General features: G+C 42.0%; 1 protein-coding gene across 5 annotated transcripts in view; it reads right to left on the bottom strand.

The window, feature by feature from the left end:
- Nucleotides 1-6,126: 6,126 nt before the first annotated feature.
- The window catches only part of LOC119648007 (H(+)/Cl(-) exchange transporter 5), a 39,296-nt gene continuing 23,378 nt past the window's right edge, over nt 6,127-22,044 (bottom strand). For 4 of the 5 annotated variants that reach the window (XM_038049404.1, XM_038049405.1, XM_038049406.1 and 1 more), the window contains 11 exons: nt 16,953-16,979; nt 16,745-16,884; nt 16,475-16,678; nt 15,671-16,303; nt 15,396-15,610; nt 15,131-15,339; nt 14,813-15,063; nt 14,629-14,729; nt 7,410-7,573; nt 7,112-7,325; nt 6,826-6,967 (listed from right to left, as the gene is read on the bottom strand). In XM_038049404.1, coding sequence (XP_037905332.1) covers nt 6,877-6,967; nt 7,112-7,325; nt 7,410-7,573; nt 14,629-14,729; nt 14,813-15,063; nt 15,131-15,339; nt 15,396-15,610; nt 15,671-16,303; nt 16,475-16,678; nt 16,745-16,884; nt 16,953-16,979 — 2,249 coding nt within the window. In that variant the 3' untranslated portion in view covers nt 6,826-6,876. Of the gene's footprint in view, nt 6,968-7,111; nt 7,326-7,409; nt 7,574-14,628; nt 14,730-14,812; nt 15,064-15,130; nt 15,340-15,395; nt 15,611-15,670; nt 16,304-16,474; nt 16,679-16,744; nt 16,885-16,952; nt 16,980-22,044 lie in introns of all 5 variants that reach the window. The other variant, XM_038049403.1, reaches the window with a different exon arrangement.

Genomic DNA, 22,044 nt, shown 5'->3' with positions numbered 1-22,044 from the left:
CCTCGCGATTGCATCCAGATCAGGCTTTCGATTAAACAAAATAGCGCCACCGATCACGATGAGTCGACGAGCCGAATGAGACAAAAGTTGAAGAAAAAGAAGAAGATGAGAGAGATTTTACCCAACCTCTCATTTTAATCTTACAATTTAATGTCGTCAGTATAGTGATGCAATGTAAATTTTAAGAACGTATCAAGTCTGATTTAAAACCTTTATTTGCCTGCAACGGATTCAGTGAAACTACAATAGGCTTCGACGGTCAGCTTGATATATCGCACACCTCTCTCTCTCTCGATGTTTTCCAATTATTCATCACTATTCTTAAATCATTATTTTATATTCGGGCTAGTTTTATACAACCGTAATTTTTGTAGCATTCACCAATGTAATATGATGTTGAAGGCCAATTTATAATATAATGGTGTAGGCTATAATGATATTTAATTTCTGAGGTTTCACTGGTGGCAGAGAGATTTGCTATCGTAACTGGACCAGTCGCCTCAGCTGTGAATGAGTACCTGAATCAGATCAGGGTAGAATTCTCGATAATTTATCTTCTGCTTTGAATAGTCCGTATCTGCATGTAACGGCGAGTATCCATTTTATCCACACGGCTAAGGACTGTGGTGAAATATTATGTGATGTTGCCAGTCCACTACCTTCTCTCTATTATAGTTTATGGAAAGTCGGAGCAGCTAAAGTGCCAAACTCCAGGCTAACCGACTTTGGAAGCAGCAATTGCTTAAACTCCACAAGAAACACGTAGTGTGATTTTGGGAGCAGCAATTGCTTAAACTCCACAAGAAACACGTAGTGTGATTTCGGGAGCAGCAATTGTTGAACTCCACAAGAATTAAACACGTCGTGATTACCTTTGATAGTTCTGACCAACTATATATTTCTCAATTCATGTTTCCTATTTTATACAAAATTTACATATACTTAGTAGGCCTGTACTTTTAGATACATATGAATGTACAGTATATGGGAGAAAATATTACGTAGTAAACAATGATAATGTGGATAAGTTTTACAGTATTTTACAGTTATTTCCAACTCTTCAGCTGCTCGTCACCATCGGACCAGCGAACGGTTTGTGATGCCGTATACAGTTCTGAAATCATTGCGATCTAAGGCATGCTCCACTTCCCTGATCAGCGCAATAACAGATTCCTCTGTGAGATGATGCACCCTACACTCAACTTCCCGAGATTTCACACGTTATCGAAGCTCCAGCACGTCACACCATTGAACATGCAAGATGTCAGCTCTCCAACCCTGCGAAAAGCGGCGGGCGAAACACGCAAGCGAACGTAAGCGACTGTCTGATGGTAATCTCTTTCTTGGTCGGTGTCAGCGCGTCTCTGGTTACGCACATCTTGGAGACAACTCCTATATCTACTACTGATCGTAAATTGGTTAATTTGATTGTTCGTACGGTGTCGGTTAGTTGGAACCCAACTGCTCTTATGGTATGTTGTATGTTCGAACAACATGACACCGATGACGAGGCAGTGGAAGCTGCAGAATTCCACAAACCTTCCAGACTGTATTACTCCATCACATGTCCGAGTAAGGTATTGTCAGAGCTCATCTTGGGATCCAGATCATCCCCCAAAATCAAAACATCACCTTTAAGAAGCGTTTCCTTCACTGTATGTAATTATCATAGTAAGCGTCCTTCTCTAAATGTTATGCTACTTAACCTACCTACCTGCCTACAAAACCACATTGCAATTAGTGTGGTAAGAGGAAGAGTTGTATTTTCCAAACTCCCGCTATCTTAATTCACTTAGGCCCACAACGTCCAGTTTATATCGCTCTAGATGGAGAAAGCGAACATTCTGGAGACCCTTTGCCGAGAAGCGTATTCATATTCCAGAAACCACCATAATCCGTGTTCGATAGTCTTAGGCTTGAAGTCAGTCCCTATTCGAGGGTTTTTTATGTTCCAATATATTCATAAGCCTCAACCCACAACCGAGAAATAAAATATATAACATAGAGCGTTTTTCTTTGTTAGGTTACAATCTTCCAAAAGATAAGGACCACAGAATGTAGTGACTACAAATTGCTGACCCTTGATAAAGTGCGCGGAAAGTTTAAATTTCAGAAGATGAAAAGTACAACCCACGGAAACATTAATTGAGTTACTCTTTTTGCTCGCCATAATACATTTCTGCAGATGACAATGCTAATAATGCTGTCTTGGAGCGGCTAGTTGATTAACGTCGGCTACTCGGTTATTTTTTATTCCAAAAAATAAACACCACACAGGCGGGTTGCAACACACACAGTAGGGAACTATTGCTAATTTACAATGTCCTGAAATATTAACACCACTATTTGCCCAGATCATAAACGCCTAGTTCTTCCATTCTTACAGAGAAAACATCACTGAGATCACTGAGGCAGCTCCCAACGGGGATTCTGCATGCTTCGAGTGTAGACATCTCCACAGCTGACACCTTGCCAGTAGTTCAAGTAACTGAGTTGAAAGAATGTTTATAAAATCCTGGTTTCCTTGTTTTGAAACATCACATAGTGCATATTTTACGATGTTTCTACATACAAAACTTGACTCTCAGGGACACTCAGCAGCAAGGTGTTTAATTCGATACATGGAACTGCAGTAGATGAATCTCACAACATATGCCCATGGCGGATGAATGATTTTATCTGATCCACATCGACCTCATTCAGTGTACGAAAGAGAGTCGAGAGTGGAACCGCTTCATCTGTTGCCCGGAGGCGATTCCCATGAAGAAAACTTCTGCGAGCAGACTTGTGGACGCATTCTTTGGAATGTGGGTGATACAGTTCAGCACTCCAACAATAACAACCGGACACGGTTTGCAGCTCGGCTCATGATCAATATGATCGGATACGGAATCAAGCGAACTGCGGCAACGAAGTATTAGGTCAAAGTACTCCTCGTTCTACATCGGAACTTTAACTGCTGAGCTACTGTATGGGGCGACCCTCAAACTACCAAGCGATTTTTTCATGGAGGAGGAAACAGCTCAGAACCCACAACACTTTTTGGAATATGTGAACACAACAGGGAAGTACAACGGCAGGCGTCTGCACCTCACAATCGACCAAGGACTGTTACATACAAGCTACGAATGTTCTCAATTTCATCATCATCATCATCATCAACGGCGCAACAACCGGTATCCGGTCTAGGCCTGCCTTAATAAGGAACTCCAGACATCCCGGTTTTGCGCCGAGGTCCACCAATTCGATATCCCTAAAAGCTGTCTGGCGTCCTGGCCCACGCCATCGCTCCATCTTAGGCAGGGTCTGCCTCGTCTTCTTTTCCTACCATAGATATTGCCCTTATAGACTTTCCGGGTGGGATCATCTTCATCCATACGGATTAAGTGACCCGCCCACCGTAACCTATTGAGCCGGATTTTATCCACAACCGGACGGTCATGGTATCGCTCATAGATTTCGTCATTGTGTAGGCTACGGAATCGTCCATCCTCATGTAGGGATTCTTCTCTCGAACGCGGCCAAGAGTTCGCAATTTTTCTTGCTAAGAACCCAAGTTTCCGAGGAATACATGAGGACTGGCAAGATCATAATCTTGTACAGTAAGAGCTTTGACCTTATGGTGAGACGTTTCGAGCGGAACAGTCTTTGTAAGCTGAAGGCTCTGTTGGCTGACAACAACCGTGCGCGGATTTCATCATCGTAGTTGTTATCGGTTGTGATTTTCGACCCTAGATAGGAGAAATTGTCAACGGTCTCAAAGTTGTATTCCCCTATCCTTATTCTTGTTCGTGCTTGTGTTTGACCAGTGCGGTTTGATGTTGTTGGTTGATTCGTCTTCGGTGTTGACGTTGCCACCATGTATTTTGTCTTGCCTTCATTGATGTGCAGCCCAAGATCTCGCGCCGCCAGCTCGATCTGGATGAAGGCAGTTTGTACGTCTCGGGTGGTTCTTCCCATGATGTCGATATCGTCAGCATAAGCCAGTAGTTGGGTGGACTTGAAGAGGATCGTACCTCTTGCATTCACCTCAGCATCACGGATCACCTTCTCGAGGGCCAGGTTAAAGAGGACGCATGATAGCGCATCCCCTTGTCGTAGACCGTTGTTGATGTCGAATGGTCTTGAGAGTGATCCTGATGCTTTTATCTGGCCTCGCACATTGGTTAGGGTCAGCCTAGTCAGTCTTATTAATTTCGTCGGGATACCGAATTCTCTCATGGCCGTGTACAGTTTTATCCTGGCTATGCTATCATAGGCGGCTTTAAAGTCGATGAACAGATGGTGCAACTGTTGTCCATATTCCAACAGTTTTTCCATCGCCTGCCGCAGAGAGAAAATCTGATCTGTTGCTGATTTGCCTGGAGTGAAGCCTCTTTGGTATGGGCCAATGATGTTCTGCACGTATGGGGCTATCCGGCCTAGCAAGATAGTGGAGAATATCTTATAGATGGTACTCAGCAACGTGATACCTCTATAATTGCTGCACTGTGTGATATCTCCCTTTTTATGTATGAGACAGATTATGCCTCGTTACCAATCGTCAGGCATTGATTCGCTGTCCCATACCTTGAGCACAAGTTGATGAACCACTTGGTGTAACTGGTCGCCTCCATATTTAACCAATTCGGCTGTAATTCCATCGGCTCCTGGCGACTTATGATTTTTTAGCCGATGAATTGCACGGACTGTTTCTCCTAAACTTGGTGGTGGCAGTATTTGTCCGTCGTCTTCAGTTGGCGGGACCTCCAACTCGCCGATGTTCTGGTTGTTCAGTAGCTCATCAAAGTACTCAACCCATCGCTCTAATATGCCCATTCTGTCGGAAATCAGATTTCCCTCTTTGTCTCGGCAGGATGAGCATCGAGGTGTATAAGGCTTCATCCTGCTGACTTGTTGGTAAAACTTCCGCGCCTGGTGCGATTGCTCCCTGTACTTTTCTAGTTCACAGACTTGTTGGTTCTCCCAGGCTTCCTTTTTCCGTCTGTGAAGTCGCTTCTCCGCTCGACGGAGTTCGTGATAAGTCTCTGCGCGTGCCCGCGTTCTTTGAGAATGCAACATTACTCGGTATGCGGCATTCTTCCGTTCCGTTGCTAGCTTACATTCATCGTCAAACCAGCCGTTCCGACTCCTTTTGCGGCTGGGGCCAAGTATATTTGTGGCCGTATCCATGATAACGTTCTTCAGGTGGTTGTGAAGATCATTAGTTGATGCTTCATCTCCAGGTCCTCTATTGACTGCGGTTCTCAATTTGATCATGTGAAAAGACCTTCGTATCAGTTATACAAAGGATCTTTATCAATTGTCCGACGTCGAAGTGACAACGTTTACCGCTTCAATATCAAGGGACACGAGACTGATGTGTTGGTGGACTGATTCGAAACCAACATTACCCGAGGCACACAAAGAAATACCTGACTTTGATCCCCAATGACACCATAAATGATATTTGTGACACTACGGCACTTGGAAGGGGGTGTAGTAACCAGATCACAATCCCGTGGTTTTTATCTTTTAGAAGATTGGTGACCTAAGAGAGTCATCATAGTCAAGCGTTTTGCGTATACCACATTTTATTTTTCGTTCCTTAAAAACTTTTTTATATTACACTCTCTTTTTGCCCAGGCAAATAGTGTTTGTTGATATGGTAGTGTCCTCTCCACTACATTTTGATTGATTGAATCACTGCAAAATTATGAACGACAAGTCATGAAATAAAAATAAGTCGACAGCCTATTCCCTGAACATCCTACTGCATCACCATAGACCAAGATAAGCACTGGAGTCATCTTCTGGACGCAGTATGCCAACAGCACACTCAGCACTTCCGCAACCCACTGACATAATCGCTGGGTCGAACCTCTCTCAACAATTCAAATATTCAAGCTTCAGCTTCTCAGATGTTCTCCATTGCCTTATGTGTTAGCTCATCACGACGAATATTCCAATCAGGAAGAGCGATTGAAAATGATGAACATTTCTCAACAATGACGACCTACATGGGAAGGAAAATACAACGAGGAATGACAATGCTCATAAATTTCTCAACCGTCCCGATTTGCTACTATTTACTACAAGTTTAGTTTTGGGGCACAAGTACAAACAGTTTTAATTGAAACATGATTATACGATTATTTATATCTTTTTTATTATATCTCCATATGTTACAATTGAATAAATACTTTACTTTATTCTTTATATTTTTCATACCAAATCGATCATTTACAACTCAAGCAATAGCCTAACATATATCTCAATAATCGAGTGTTTTCCATTCTAAAATTCGTTTGACGCGTCAAATTAAGATTGATACAACTGAGATTCGCGAAAATGAAAAAAATACAGCAAATATTCTATGTGGCTTTCGCCAAAACAGATGCTTTCTCCGGTACAATCAGTCGGAAAGAATTTTCAGTCGGAAAACAGGTTTTGGAACTTCTCCCTAGTTCCTTTTGCTCATGCCTTCCTATTCTAGGGCTACAGAAATTCGCCTTAATGCTGGGTATACTGGCTGCATGTTTTCGTTTCATTAAACACATCTCCGCGAGTGCGGATATCATTTTAACCTGAGCAAATTCTAACATGCAAATTGAAAAAGGTCAGAAAAATAAGTAGTCAATTGAATACAGATAATATCACTCTGGAAAGGATTAGTACATTCATTCTATTTGCTCTTAATTCTGAATATATAAAACATTTTGGACAGATAATAACAATGTAATGTATAATAATATATAAAATAGACACAATGATAATAATACAATTAGACTAATGTAAAAAGTAAACAATTTGGGCTACATAAATAAATAATAATCTTTTGCTTTGTTGCCATTGATGAAAGTGCTCTAGTGCGCACTGCGCTCCATTGATCAGCCATTAATTGAATAAAACAGTGCTTGGATCTTCGTTATCCATTTGTTTCACATGTCGTAATACATCTTTCTTCGTGATCACACCCAGCAATCGTCTAAAGAGAGAAAAAGTTACAGTTTCGAAACATAAAGAGGCTAAAATGAAAAGCAAGCGTATACAACAGCTCCGTTTTTATCCTCTCAATAGAATACCACTAGTTATCGGAAGATTTTCTCTACTTGGTAATTTCAAAACTCACCCATTATGTGTAACTAAAGTTTGGCGTAGACCTAATTTCCTAAACATATCGACAACAGTTTCCATCGGAGTTTGATCGGTGACAGTTATTGGCGCCATGTCTAATATCATTTTCAATTTAAGAGGTGGAGGACCAAGATTCTGAACAGGTGATACTGATGTAAATAAAACTATTGATTGGCCACTTATTCCATCTATCATGCGTTTTGCATTAGCTGCAAATATTATATAAGTTTTGTGAGCATTTCTGAATTATTTTTATTTATTTTGTTTATTTTTCAAGGTAAATCCATGCTTACCAATCGCTAAATTCAGATCTCGTCGAAGTACAAATCCTACTAAATATTGACTTTCTTTGGACACTACGACTGGGTAGCCATTGTGCTCAGTTTCTTTCAGTAAGGAGTCAATATCGTCCACAGTCATAGAATCCTGAGTTATCACGGATAGTGTTCCATTTCGTCTGAAAGAAAAAGTCATAAAAATGTACTGATTTGAATACTTCAAATTTATATTCTAATCAGAGAGTTTCCACCAAATTTCTACGCACAAAATTAGTATAATTCAACACTTAGTTGTAAACCACAACGGATGTAATAATTCTATTTTATTTTTATTTAAAGAAGACAATATACGGGCAAATCCAATTGAATATTGGTTTTAGAAGGAGAAGACGACTCCGCTATGTTTTTTGTATAGCAAGCTGGTCCCAAGCCCAGATAAAGGAGGAGGATTTGAAGCAAGACACCTTGTACTATCCTCAGTAAAACAAAAAGAAAATGCTGAGATCAGCGAAGGAAATAAATTAAGTACAGTTGGAGTTACTGTCCTCTCTTGGTAAAAAGTCCCGCGACAGGCCGACCAAAAAATGCATCCAATGTCATTAAAAACAAAAATCTTGTCTTGAGTATCCAAAGCCTCGCAGAAATGCTAGGCCATTCACCTCAGTTAACGCGGCACGGCGGGCTCCGGTTCTGCCGAAAAATGGGCAAGGGTTCTTGACGCATGGACGGCCACAGGACACAAATAAATTCCTCCAAGCACAACAAATGTAAATATTGGCACCCTCAATGGAAAGACGGAGAAACTCTCAAGAGCCCTTCAGAAAAGGCGCATTAATATTTGCACTCTACAAGAAATTCGATGATGTGGTGCCAGAAGCTGCGACACAACATAAAACGCAAACGCGGTAAAAGTGGCTATCAAATTCTGTAGCCTACACGCTGAATATGGCATTGTCATGTCTGATTTGATTTGATGACCGGCTGAAGAAGCTTACCATTATGTCAGCTGATTATACAATTCACAACACCATGAAAACCATCGCCCACTTTACATTGTATTTCTGGATCTAAAGTGTGTGTCACATGAACTCATTTGGTATGCGCTGCGGTAACACATAGATTAAAGTTCGAAGTGTGGCCGACGTATCAAATCGTTCCGTACTGTACCTCTGCCCGAGTTCATCAATGAAGCGCCCTCTCACCGCTCCTCCTCTCGGACAAATCATCTCAAGCAACATGTTCAAAAATGGAATGATCGTCTCATGCAACACGGCAAAACGGCATCAAATTGAAATTGAATAAAAAAGAATTTTTGACGACCTAATGAAACAGGCTAGCACAGACTATCACTGCCAGTGGCAGTACCCAGAACCGAGCGATTTAAATATCTCGAATCAATGCAAACAAGGGATGTGTTATGAGATTGCTTCACGCATTAACACAACTTGGATGAAGTAGGGTTGCACAACCAGCGTTCTTTGTGATCGGCGTATCAACGAACGTCTCAAGTCGAAAATTTAGCGAATTGTCGTCCGTCCTGTCAATCTCTATGGTTTTGAATGTTCGCCGACTATCAAAGACAATGAATGGCACCTCGCGATAATGGAAACGAAAACTTTGCTTTAGATTAGTGACGTAACATGCCACGATCACATCCGAAATGAGGATGTCCGAAATCGATGTGGGGTTGCATCGACCGTGGAAAAATTTCTGGAAAGGCGATGGTATGGTCACGTAATTCGCGCTAACGACAATTCACTTGCCCAGATTGATCTGAACATCCCAGTTAATTTTTGAAAGGCTCGCAACTGCATCCAGATCAGGCCTTTGGTGCAACAAAATGGTGCAACCGATCAAGACGAGCCGACCCCGCTTCTGAACGGGATAAAGGCTAACGAAGAAAAACGAGAAGAAAGGTGAACCTACGCTTAAAGCTACAATAGGAACCGACCTAGTTGTAATGAGTTATAGCAGCGACATAGCCTCGGAATCGTAGAGTAAAGCCAGAGCAGTCCATTAGGCCGATAGAGAGAGAGAGTTCAGAGTGACAGTATACATATCGAAGGGAGTTTCTGCGTAGTTTAAGGTGATGAGGGGGATAAAAAGGTTGGAGACAGTTAGGGTACCCTAGACGGGGCAAGTTCTTATTAAAACAGGCAATTCTGATTGAACTGTGGGGCAGGAGTCGAAGAGTGGTAAGGATGATTAGGCATAGTCAAAGTAACACGAGGTACACAATGTGCTGATATCAAGTTAGTGTCTGCGGAAGCAGAATTTATTATCTAAAGTTATAGCGAGATCCTAAATGGAGCTCATTCATGATAAAGGGTGCCGCTAAGAGAGTAGGAGAGTATTTGAGAGAGTGACACATGGGGTGGTACTTGTTGCCAAATCATACATAGAGCACCAGTGGACCAGAAAGTCAAAAATGCTTTTAGAGGCATCCAGTCGATTAGCGGCCTGGTATGATTACGCTTTAGATTAAGGTAGCATAATCATGCAAGCCCTCGCACGCCCTTTCCATTATGGTTGCTGGAAACCGTCCTCGGACGGGCCGGACTGGCAGTAGTTCATCCAACTGTCGGTCATGTTTTAGGGGTAAGCGTAACTGGCGGGGGATGAACCAAAACAATAGCCGGGGATAGTCCTTCCTGCACTGGAAATGGTTCCAATAGGGCCACAAGACAAGCGCCGCTAAGAGGGAGCTGGGTTTCTAGTTTGCAGACTCTAAATACCTTAGACACCATCAGCTCAAGTTCGACCCTTAATTTGGTCGCCGGACAAGCCAGGGTACTCGCAGAGTACTCGCGAGACCAAGACACTTAAAAAAAAAAAACAAATTGACAATAGATGAAGAAGAAAAAGAAAAAACAAGGAGCCCACAGCGCGGAGGTCCATTGGAATTATCTTTAAGAACCAGTATCAAAAGGCCATAAATATTCTATGCAAACTTTCGAAGAACAGGGCGGTACTGTCGACGAGCGGGATGAAAATAACCCTCGCTAAATTCGAGGCGATTGTCGAAGAATACAATACAAGCAGAGAGCGAAGCCTTCAAGCACAATCAATCTCAAGATAAAGTCGAGCACAGAAACAAAAGGAGCAGAGTGTGCAAGGAATCGGAAGTCAAGTAACCCCTGAAAACAGCAATAGCCGGCCGGCGAGTCACGAACTGCGAAGCCCTTCAGTGACTTGGCCAGGAGTCACTTAGGGTTGGCGCTGGCCGGTAATCCGCTGGTGGCAAACTGGCGCTAGAGGTGTGGACCAGTGTTGAGACCAGCCTGTCGGAGCATCTTCTGGACGGTAAGGGGGAACTGGGAGGACGCGTCCCCTGCTTTGATTTCTCCCAGGTGGTCCATGCCATAACATGCGAGGACCAAACCTCGACGTTCAAAAGTGCAAATTTCCGCTCCACGAAATCGAAAAACGACTTGGATCATGCTGAGGGTAGCGCAGACAAATCTGCAGCCCTCGATGTGCACTTCAGATAATCTGCTTGTCTTCTTCCTAGAGGAAGATATCAACGTCGCACTTGTACAGGAGCCCTGTATTCGAGGCGACCGAACCATCAAAGGGCTCCAAAGCAAATACTATAATTTATTCCACAGCACAAGAGACGCTGATCGGAGCAGACACAGATCATGTATCCTCGCCAGGAAAAGCAAACACACTTTTCTGTGGCTAGATCTGAATTACGGCGAATTAATCGTGGTCAACCTGGAAAAGGCGGGAGCAGAGAACGTGCATATCTTCTCGTCTTACAGGGCTCACGGTTGATTAACTCCACCAAAAAAGTGCAACATTTAGCATTCCCTATCGCAGCAAAGGAGGCTAACCTGTTGATGCTCTGCGACGCCAAAGCAACATATACGCTTCGGGGCAGCTCGAAAATTAACGAAAGAGGCGAGACTTTCTTTGACTTCATTCTTAACACAAACTTATTGGTGTGTAAAAAGCGCAGGGGTAGCAGGTCCTTGATATCACCCTACTAATCGACAATGAGATTTTCAGGGTAGAGTACTGGAGAATATCTGATCAGAGATCCTTAGTTCGATACTTTTCGAAATCTCACTGTAGTTTCATAGATCCCAGGAGGATCAACCGGAGGATATTTGGTCAAGTTTTGGTGAAACCCTGGAGCAAATCATGAAGGGAGCGTTGGGAAAGATGTGTTTGTGGGCTATAAGATGTGGCCTCGGCATAAATCCAACCAAAACGAAGCTGATACTACTCATCACCAAAACAAGCGAATTACACTTCCCGCGGCTAAATAAACAAAGATTGTTTCCTTCCTCACTCCTCACTGCACTCACCATAGAATTGAGGATTAAAAACGTGTGTATAGTCGTCTAAATCTGCAAGTAGATCTTTGCAAAAACTTTGGTCTTCGGCTGAGAATGGTTCTCTGGATGTATATAGCCGTGGTTCGTCCTATCCTAAAGTATGATTCTATTATGTGGTGGTAGGTGCTGAGCAAGAAGTACAATAGAATCAAATTTTATAGAATTCGAAGAACCGCGTGTGCATGTATTAATAAGATTGTGCAATCCTACCCAGCTGATGCCCTCAATGTACTCCTGTACCTCCTATCAATGTGAGTCCATCCGGACTCACAGTGATAGGAGGCTCTTGTTGGATGTTGGACAACAAAGCCCTCTGGAAACAGTAATATCCCAGGCAAAGTATTTCGTGGGCATTCCCCACGGACTACGCCACATGCAAGCTCAGTTTCACGACTTTCCAACCGGGGCAGAGTAGAGAACCGGCGATGTGTTGCAAGGCTGTGTCAACCCGGACGTATCGCAGATGATCTGTGGAGTCGGTGAGCAAGTTTTCTCGGATATAGACAGCGTAGCCGCGTCGTATGGTCTTCCAGATTTGACCAATGTATTGCGTGTATTTCGACGGTACTTCCGCGTCGAGATTGGAAACCTGACGATTTCTGAGTATTCTGCCATTCTGGCCAACAGCCAAGCCAAGCCCGTACTACTGAGCAGTTACTCGCTCGACCTTGTCGTCATGAGGGAGCTCTGTAAGGAGGATCCTCTAGGGAACAAGAAGTAATATCTGAAGCTAAATGATAATCAAAACCACAAGCCAAGGTGTGACTTCCGTGTCGAGCGTCACAGTGGTTAATATGTAGCCGTGGACGGTGGATAACAGACGACCCCCAGTTTCAACTAGCCTTGTTTCGGCAAAAAGGGGCTCTGTCCAGATCGACATATTTTCCCTGGTAAAACAAAGGCAATGGCATCTAACTATAAAAAAATTAAAAACACAAAACAAAAGCGGGTTGTCGAAGTCGATTGTATTTTGACACCAATCCATCTGGTTATGATACTGAGCAGTGCGAACAGCTTAGTAGTAAACTCCTCCTAGCTGCAAGGACTGCATCCTCGCAAGGGATTATGTTTCGCTCTGAATCGGTAGATGTATACCGTAAAATATTACGGATAAATTTTGCCGACTAAAGCACGAACGAATGACTTAAAGAATACTCCTCCTCCTTCAACGATGTGCGAGAGGGTGCGTGACTGACCCCGAAGAGGGGTTCCAGTCTGCTATCGTTTAAAAAGTGTTTTCTCTGGCTTCCAGAAGAGAAGCATAATGATGCCCTGACACAACTTAGTAACCAGAAAAACCTCAACACCTCAGTCCGGATGCTGTTAGCCATCAAAGCAGGAGAAAGAGTCGATAGACCGGGAACTTTCCTCAGTATCGGCGTTTGTGAACCGGAAGTGGTAGACTCCGCTCCTGCATGATGGTTTCAAAAGACCTCCATGCTATGTCAGTTACGGACCTATGTGATGGCGATGGTTAAAGATCTATGTGATGGCGACACAACAACGATTAAATTGACCATAAAAAGTCAACAGTTAGGTAACGAGATTCTATGGTGTTCTGCTTATTTCCCTCAAGACATCAATGAAATTGGCCGTGGAACATTCATCAGAGCTAACCAATAAAATAACGACATGGGGATAATAAGATGCGATTTTAACGCCTACCATTTATGCTGAGGAAATTCCAACATCAACGCGAAGGACTGAATTGCAGATCCTCAATTTGGGAAATGAACCCACTTTCTTCAACGTGGTCAGGCATCATCGTGACATCCCCTGACATTGCGGCTCTTGTCGGAGAGTGGAGAGTATCAAACGGTATCACTCTCTCGGATCACCCGCCTCCACCCACTCCATTTCGGAATCCACGTAAGGCGTACAAAACAGAACTGAACGCCCGAACTACGATCCCTGAGAGACGCATCAAATCTATTGCTGAAATTGAGAAAACAATCCAGATGGTCACAACTAACATGAGAGCAGCATTCGAAGGGGGCTGTCCACTCAAGACACCAAAAAAGGGCAAAACACCATAGTAGAGCTCGTATTTGGCGAAACAGAGGAGAACAACAAGCTGGAATCGATAGAAAGAGGCTCAAAAAAACTGTAAAGAAGAGAAAAAGGTCGGCTAAACGATCATCATGGAGACGCTTTTGCGAAAAAAATCAACTCTCTTGTCAAACAACGTAGCCAGCAGCTGAATTATCATTGCAAAGCGGGTGGTACACAGAAAGTGATGAAGAAACGATAAAACATTTGCTTGAAGTGCACTTTCCAGGCAGCATCCAAAATCTCATCTCGGGGTCGGTGGGTGCATATAGTATTCAACCGAAAAATTGAACTGTCATGCAAAGTAGTACCACTGGAACGGGTGAAATGGGAATTTAACTCACTCCATCGATAGAAGTCTGCTGATGGCAACATTCCTGTTAGTAATAGAGAGAATGGATACCCTGGATCTACGTCTTACATTTGGCAACCACGTTGATAAAGTTCTGCTACCAGCTAGTAACAGTAACATATCTCTCAAGAACTCTACAGAAGAAGAGGAGTGAAATAGGATGATAATTCTCCGCTGTCGGAAAGATCACGAATTTATCAATAGGGTAACAATCAATCGGCTCGCGATCAACTCGCAGGGATCCAATTTGGGCGTATCATGGACGTCAGTCCAAATCCACATTACTCCATAATCCATTGGATGGCGCAGCACACAATGTAAATAAATACTCGGAAGAAAACAAATAATAAATAGGGACAAATAAATAAAGCGGAATTTCGCACCGGCAACATATTGGAGGATTCGGATTAGGTTTAGTTGCGACACAAACTGCGATCCCTATACTTCCACCACTTATATTCAGTGTTTTAAATAATTTTTTAGTACTTACTTTGGCTGCATGACATCTGCCGCTAATGTCGTGTGAGAAAATTCTTCTTTACTGTCCAGGAACGGATAACCATTAAGCGCTATGTGGGCATCGTAAATACCCTGAGAACGACAAAAAAAAAAAAACAGAAATTCCAGTAAGTATACAATCTATTATCATGCTAATCGTAGCAGCCAAGACTTACTTGTCTATCCAAGGCATCACCAACCCATTTTGATGCCATCGCAGCAGCCATTAGAGGTACAATATAGCGTACACCGCCTGTCAGCTCAAACATTATAACTACAAGTGAAACAGTCATGCGTGTCACCCCGCCTAAAACAGCGGCCGCACCCACAACAGCATATAAGCCAGGCGTAATACAATTATCACCTGTCAAACATTCCCCAGAGAATATCCAAATTTGTGGGTATTTATACGCCAATTGTTCGACACCTAAAGAAAAGGATTATATGAGAAAAGAAAATGGTCCTAAAGAATGTTCTTGTCTTCGATTAGTTACCTATGCCAACAATTCTCCCCATGATCGCTCCCAAACAAAGAGACGGAATAAACAGTCCACATGGCACTTTCATGCCGAATGTAAAAATAGTTAATGCCAACTTTAAAATAAATGCAAGAATAAGTAGCCAAATTGCCCTGTATACTCCTGGACCCGCTGCCGCAATTTCTATGGCTTTATTTACATCTGTGAAATTTCGGTTGTAGTCACTGCAAAAAAAAACACTTTTACAGTAAATATAAGGTCGATTATATGCTTCAGTTACCATAATGGATCATTGTTGGATATCCCACACTGACTGAATAGCAAGTGTATAAGCTCGCTCATATTCATTCGAGTGTATGGATTTGGATACGAAATGACCGCAGTAACAATCACAACGACTAGAACTTCGGTAACGGGATATTGACCCAATTTACTAGATTTCCTGAAACGGCACCACCAAAGATTAGCTTTGATGAAAACGGTGCCAACGATTCCCTGGAAAAAACAATAAATTAAATCATAATACAGTTTCAAAGAAAGGAAGTGCAGGCTTACCCCCATTATTCCTAGTGCCACAAATGGAACCAGTTCAAAGAAGATCCAAGGCTTAGTATATTCAACGAAAAACAGGACAGAATGCTCGTTTCCAAATGGATTAATCGACCGCAATATGAATGCTGCAATCAATGCGCAGAAGAACGACCGCCACAAAGTTTTCAGGGGGAAATAATACGAGACTTCCTCCAAACTGAAAAGCACTCCACCGATTGGTGCACCAAAAGCAACCGATACACCAGCTGCTGCCGCTGCTGATAATATTTCTCGCTTTTTCGCTTCATTTCTACCATATTTCGGGAACAGGTATGATAAAATATTTCCTATACAACTGGCAATATGAACCATTGGACCTTCTTTGCCCAGACATAGACCAGCCGATACGGACAGCATTAAGCCTATGGATTTTATGATAAGTGTCCACTTGCCCAGATATCCCCGAATAATAAAGCCGGACAGGATAGTTTTGATTTCGGGTATACCCGAACCACATGCATATGGCGCAAACATCCGTACCAACAATGCGCTCAGGGCAGCAAATAATACCGCCCAAAGAATATAAAATAGATATGATAGTATATATGAACCTGCTCCGAATCGCGATTGTCCGAATATTTCAGGCCACGTTCGCCACTGCAAAATAGTTTAAGTTAAAAACAGGAAGGTTAGTTGGGCTGTTTTGAAATTTCCTAACACAATCACAAAATTCAGATAAAAAAACGCATATAAACAATTAAACAATTACTTATTCTGAATGTCTGAATTGGACCAATCTTTCTACATAAATGAGATTAATTTACAAACCTGTGAACAGTTTCCTACTTCGAATGTTGTTTCCTTTGACGACCAACAACATTGTTCTCGGTTAAACCAGAACGCTTGAGGACAAATACCAAACTTCAAGTCAGCCATCCAACTTGCGCCAATGTCAATAACACCGGCAAAACACCCTGCGGCCAACCCTACCAGCAGGACGCAAACCCATCCAGACCAGGCATCATGCGCTCCCTGGAGAAAATAAAAACCCTTTTCTCGGAATTTTGTTGTAAATTTAATACAACCCAAACAACAAACCTTGATAAAATCGCACAGTGAATCTTGACGTTTTTTAACAATGTATCTATGTCGCATTCGATCGCGTGCAATGTCTCTTTGCCAGTCTATTGTGTGAAAATCTTCGTACTGTCCGATCCCGGGGATGTCATCGTGAACTTCTAAGGAAGTTATTGTATCGAATTTATAATGACGAGTGTGTAAGTTAATTGAAATTAGTGTTTAGTACCTTGAGATGCGTAAAATGACACTGCTCCTGTAAGTAGAAATTATTATGTTTATTAAGGAGCTAGTAGCTGGAAAGTCAGATCTTTTGGTTAGAAGTGTGAATGAAAGATAAATATTTCTTGTCAAGCATCTTTTATGTTCAATGGAAGCATGCATGCAAAATTCATTAGAAATATAAATACAAACTTAAACAACTGACTACATATAAATTATTCATAAATCCAACAACTACCAAAATAATTAGAGCTTTGTTAACATGCATCTGTACATTTGTGTTTCATAGATCGTGGATCTATTGAACTAGGTTTCAGATTTAAAAAAAAGAGAGAATATCTTTTGTATTTGGTATGTTAAATCCGTCTTAATGGAACTACTGATACTAGCAAGAATCAAACAATAGGCTTATATGGAACCTATAACTAGTCCGCAGAGCCATTTTCTTATTATTCCTCACGCTATGAACGCGGAATTCAATAGACCGGAATGGAAAGCTTTGATAACAACTATTTCAGAACTCTGGTCCTTAATCTAGTTTGGGTCTCCAGTTGTTTTTAAATCTGTAAAGAAGAGCCCTCCCGTCTGTTGTAAACAACTCAACTATTTACACTAGTAAAATTAATTGAGTGATCAAGGGATAGTATCGGTCCCAGGGCGAAATGTAGATTGATACCCATGATGGAGCATAAAACCTGGGAAACGCTTACTGAACCAGCACCAACAGCTCTACTCCCAAACCCAAATTCCTCCTCCACGTGGTGATCGCTGTGAATTCTTTTTTAATGAAATTCTTGCGCTTAAAAACGGAACAACGGAATTGTCCCCTAGGTTGGAGATTGGTTAACAACTGACAACGTTACATGGAAAACCGAAATTACGGAGCTACGAAAGGAGCTTCAGGCTGAATGGATTCTACAACGACGAACCCGACAGTGAAAACGGACGAAAGATTTGTGTATTTTCTCATGGAACGTGCGCTGCTTGTTCAGATCGAATAGTCGTTACCCTATCTCAATATAAGGTCGATACAACAGTGGACCACCGGTTTCCTGGAAAGCCACTATGCCATATATAGTAGCAGCCATCCAGTAAACCATATGCTCGGAGTAGGTTTCTTAGTCAACCAAAAAATGAAACCTGCTGTTATCAGCTTTGAAAACATTAGCGAAAGACTATGCGCTATGTGCTTGCGAGGCGAAATTCGAAATATAAACCTCATTAACGCTCAGGTCCCTACAGAGGAGACTGCAGAGTCGGAGAAGGATATCTTCTACGAGACAGTAGAGCGGACTCTCGAAGCCTATCCTAAGTATGGTATCAAAATCATACTGGAAGGTTTTAACAGCCAAGTAGGGACGGAGCCCGCATTCAGGCGATACGTTGGCTCCCATAGCTCATATAAGGATACCCAGATAACGCACTGCGGATTATTCAGTTAGAAATATCGCACAAAATGGTTGTTGTAAGTACCTGATTTGCGCGAAAAGCGGTCCATAAACATACATGAGCTTCTTAACGCGGGATCACTTTCAACCTAATTGACCAAGTGTTGATTGAACGCTGCCACTTCTTAGCCTTCATGAATGTCAGAATATATAAGGGGGGCAATATAAACTCGCATCACTATTTGGTGGGCATGGTACTCCGAGATCAAGTAAAAACAAGGTCTTGAGTTCGCCCTGACAATCATGTGGGAGAGAATACTGAAGCCATTCATAACAGATTTTTCTGTAACATCTATAAGGGGGAAATGAATGTCGCAACAACCGCAGTCAATAGAGGTTCTGGAGATGAAGCATCGATAAATGATCTTCACAGCCACCTGAAGAGTAGAGAATCAACTTTACAGACAGAAAAAGAAAGCCTGGGCGAATCAATAAGTCTGTGAAACAGCCGTACCGGATGCGGAAGATTTACCAACGAATAAGCGGGATGAAGCTTTTTACACCTCGATGGGTTGACTGCTTTGATGAACTACTCAACAACCAAAATATCGGTGAGTTGGAAATCAACGGACCAATGCTGCGACTACCATTCATCGGCTAGAAAACTATAATATAACTATAATAACGATCAACTACATCAAGCGCTTCATCAACAGATTCTGTATCATGTTGTTGAGTACCATCTACAAGATATCGTTATCTTGGTAGGCCGAATAGCCCCATTTGCCCAGAACCCATAACAAGAGTTGTCACTCCAGACAAATCAGCAACAGATAAAATTTTCTCTCTGCAGCAAGCGATTGAAAAACTGTTGGAATATCAGTTGCACCATCTTTTCATCAATTTCAAGATCGCCTATAATAGCATAGTCAGGGTAAAACTATACATGCCCAAGAGAGAATTCAGTATCCCGAGGAAACTGATAAGTCTGACGAGGCTGACCCTGACCAATGTGCGAGGCCAGATAAATACTCTCGAGACTATTCAACATCAACAATAGTCTAAGACATCAACAATAGTCTTTAACCTGCCCCTGGAAAACGTGATGCTGATGTTAAATTGAGAGGCTCCATCCTCTTCAAGTCGATCCAATTACTGGTAAATGCTAACGATATTGACATTATGGGAAGAACAACTCGAGTTGGAGTCTACCTTCACCCAGATGGAAAAGAGGCGGAGACTACAATTTTGAAACCGTTGATAATTTCTCCTATCTAGGGTTGATGAAATCCGCGCATGGTTGCTGGCTGCCAACAGAGCCTATTTCCGCTCACAAAAACTGTTTCGCCCGAAACGTCTCACCATAGGATCAAAGCTCTTACTATACAATCACCTTGTCAGTCCTTATGTGTTCCTCGGAGATCTGGGCTCTTAACAAGAAAAATTGTGAATGGTGAGCCGCGTTCGAGAGAAGATCCTACGAAGAGGTTTTGGCCCCCTAATTGAGAATAGACGATTTCGTAGGCTCTATAACGACGAAATTTATTTTCTCAAAATTTCTGTTCTGAAAGCTATTCCTCAAGGTGTGAAAACAGGTGCAGAACAACATGGACTCTTGAGCCGTTTTTTATTAAGGTTCACAGAAAGTATTTCCTACTTGTTGTAAAAGACAATTGAAAGGGATAGACATTTTTGAACTAGCAATTTCGAGCTAATTCATTTGATTATCACATCAATTTCTGAAATGTGCGTACGCTCCTAAACAACGATATCTAAAGCCTCCAAGATGCTCATTTTCTCTAACTTCATTGTGGGCTCTGGAGAATACTCCTCTCCCTCCTGTGGAACTGTGCTTTCGTGCTCTCAATCATATTAGCAGTAGACTCGCATTCTCCTGACTTAGGAGCCGATTTTTGACAGATTTTGCCTGCGAGATTACAATCCAAATTAAAGTACATCACAATTATAATTTATGCTAACTTCATACAGTTCAGAAGAGGCTTTCTAAAGGTGACACTACGAACATGATGGGTAATCTGCTAAGGTGGGCTCTGGTATCTTGCTCGAGCATGCGATGGGAAGGCGTGGTCTTGATAGCGGTAACAACAGTAGTAAAAATTATAATAATTTCAATTTACCCATCCCGTCGTTGGCGGCAAACTTTTGAGCACAGGGTCTACCGGAGGATTAGTTGGTTTGGACTAACCGGAAACGAATATTTAATTAGTGAACACATCGCGATCAGTAATAATTTTGGGAATCAGCCTCTAAAGAAACTATAATCTGGTGGTCATTTACCTTCGCTAGTATCACGTGGCTGACTATACTTGTTGCCTCAGAAATTCAGCACGAACCACTTCTGCGATCATGCTATCATCTGCAATAAGGATTTTTCGTTGCTGCGCGGATAACAAAAACTTTAAAGAACCCGCCGGAGAACATTGATAAATAGTGGACCGTCTTCAAAAGTATCTTTATCTCTGGCATAGATCAAGTTGTCGGTCATAAGATCTGGCTAACTATAGAAATTAGTTAGCGAATCAATATATGTATAAAGCTCTGTGAGTGGAGGCGGACATAAAACGCTATAACTTCGATATTGAAAAATACAGTGTAGCCTAACCATATATGTATGTATGTAACCACGACAAAATGAGTGTTACCATTACGCTGGTTAGAAAAGGTTCTATTCATTATGACAAACAGTTTAAAGCAAAAGCAACACTTCAGCATGGTTTTGAAACGTATAACGTCTAGTGAAATTCCATTCCCGGCCTTGACGGTCTCCCAGAGAAACTATTCGTTGCAGCCTAAAGAAGGCTCTCAAGTGTGATAATAGGAGGGTTATTTGTATGCGCCTTCCTTCTGTACTAACCACATTAAAACCGATACTTTTTCATCTCTTTATCGGTGACGTTCTACATGCTGCCTTGTGTGGAGGAAGTGGAGAGCTTCATTGGAACACGATATCTTGCCTCAATCACCTCCACTAACCGGATGACATTTGTTTGCTCTCTTATCGAGCCATGGTCCTTGACCAAATAGCGAGACAAAGAAAGATAAATACATACCAACCAAATCAAAGCTCTGAGCAGTTTATATATTTAGATAGTGTTCTTCCTGCCGATCACGGTGCTAAACTCCATGCCACTCGAAACATTAATAACGTTAAATCTTCATTCGCTACACAGGAAAAGTACATAGAAAGTGGCATGTTACTCGAAAGTTTCAGGGTTTGCTGACTTGTGTTCACGTTGTATCGTCAGGCGCGATATAGTATCAAACGAAAAATCACGTCAGCGTACGGCCCAAATATCCGTGGAGAAGTCACACATTGGGAAAGGATGAAAATTTCTATGCAAGTTACGCCACCCACTATTCTAGAATGGCAGAATTCAGAGTGTGCAGGGTGTTACTTTTGCAAATTGCACCGCAAAGCTTGGCATTATACAAAGAATAAATAGCATTAAATATACTCCTTTTATCGTCAGTGAAAGATTATTATGGCTCGTCCCCAACTGTATCTATCGTGTATCCAATTCGTGAAAAAGATTTTTCGTCCACGTACGGGTCAGAATGAAAATATTTGAAAGACTGAAGTTGATACTGCTCTATGAGAGTGAGGGAATTCTATTGTTTGCCCAACCTACATCAGTATTTGGAGTAGTTTCAGTGTATCATGTAAAAATTCTGATTATTAGCGGCATCGTG

This window comes from Hermetia illucens, chromosome 2, assembly GCF_905115235.1.
Source record: "Hermetia illucens chromosome 2, iHerIll2.2.curated.20191125, whole genome shotgun sequence".
In the NCBI taxonomy this organism is placed as follows: Eukaryota; Metazoa; Arthropoda; class Insecta; order Diptera; family Stratiomyidae; genus Hermetia; species Hermetia illucens.
This window is presented reverse-complemented; position numbering and strand designations above follow the sequence as displayed.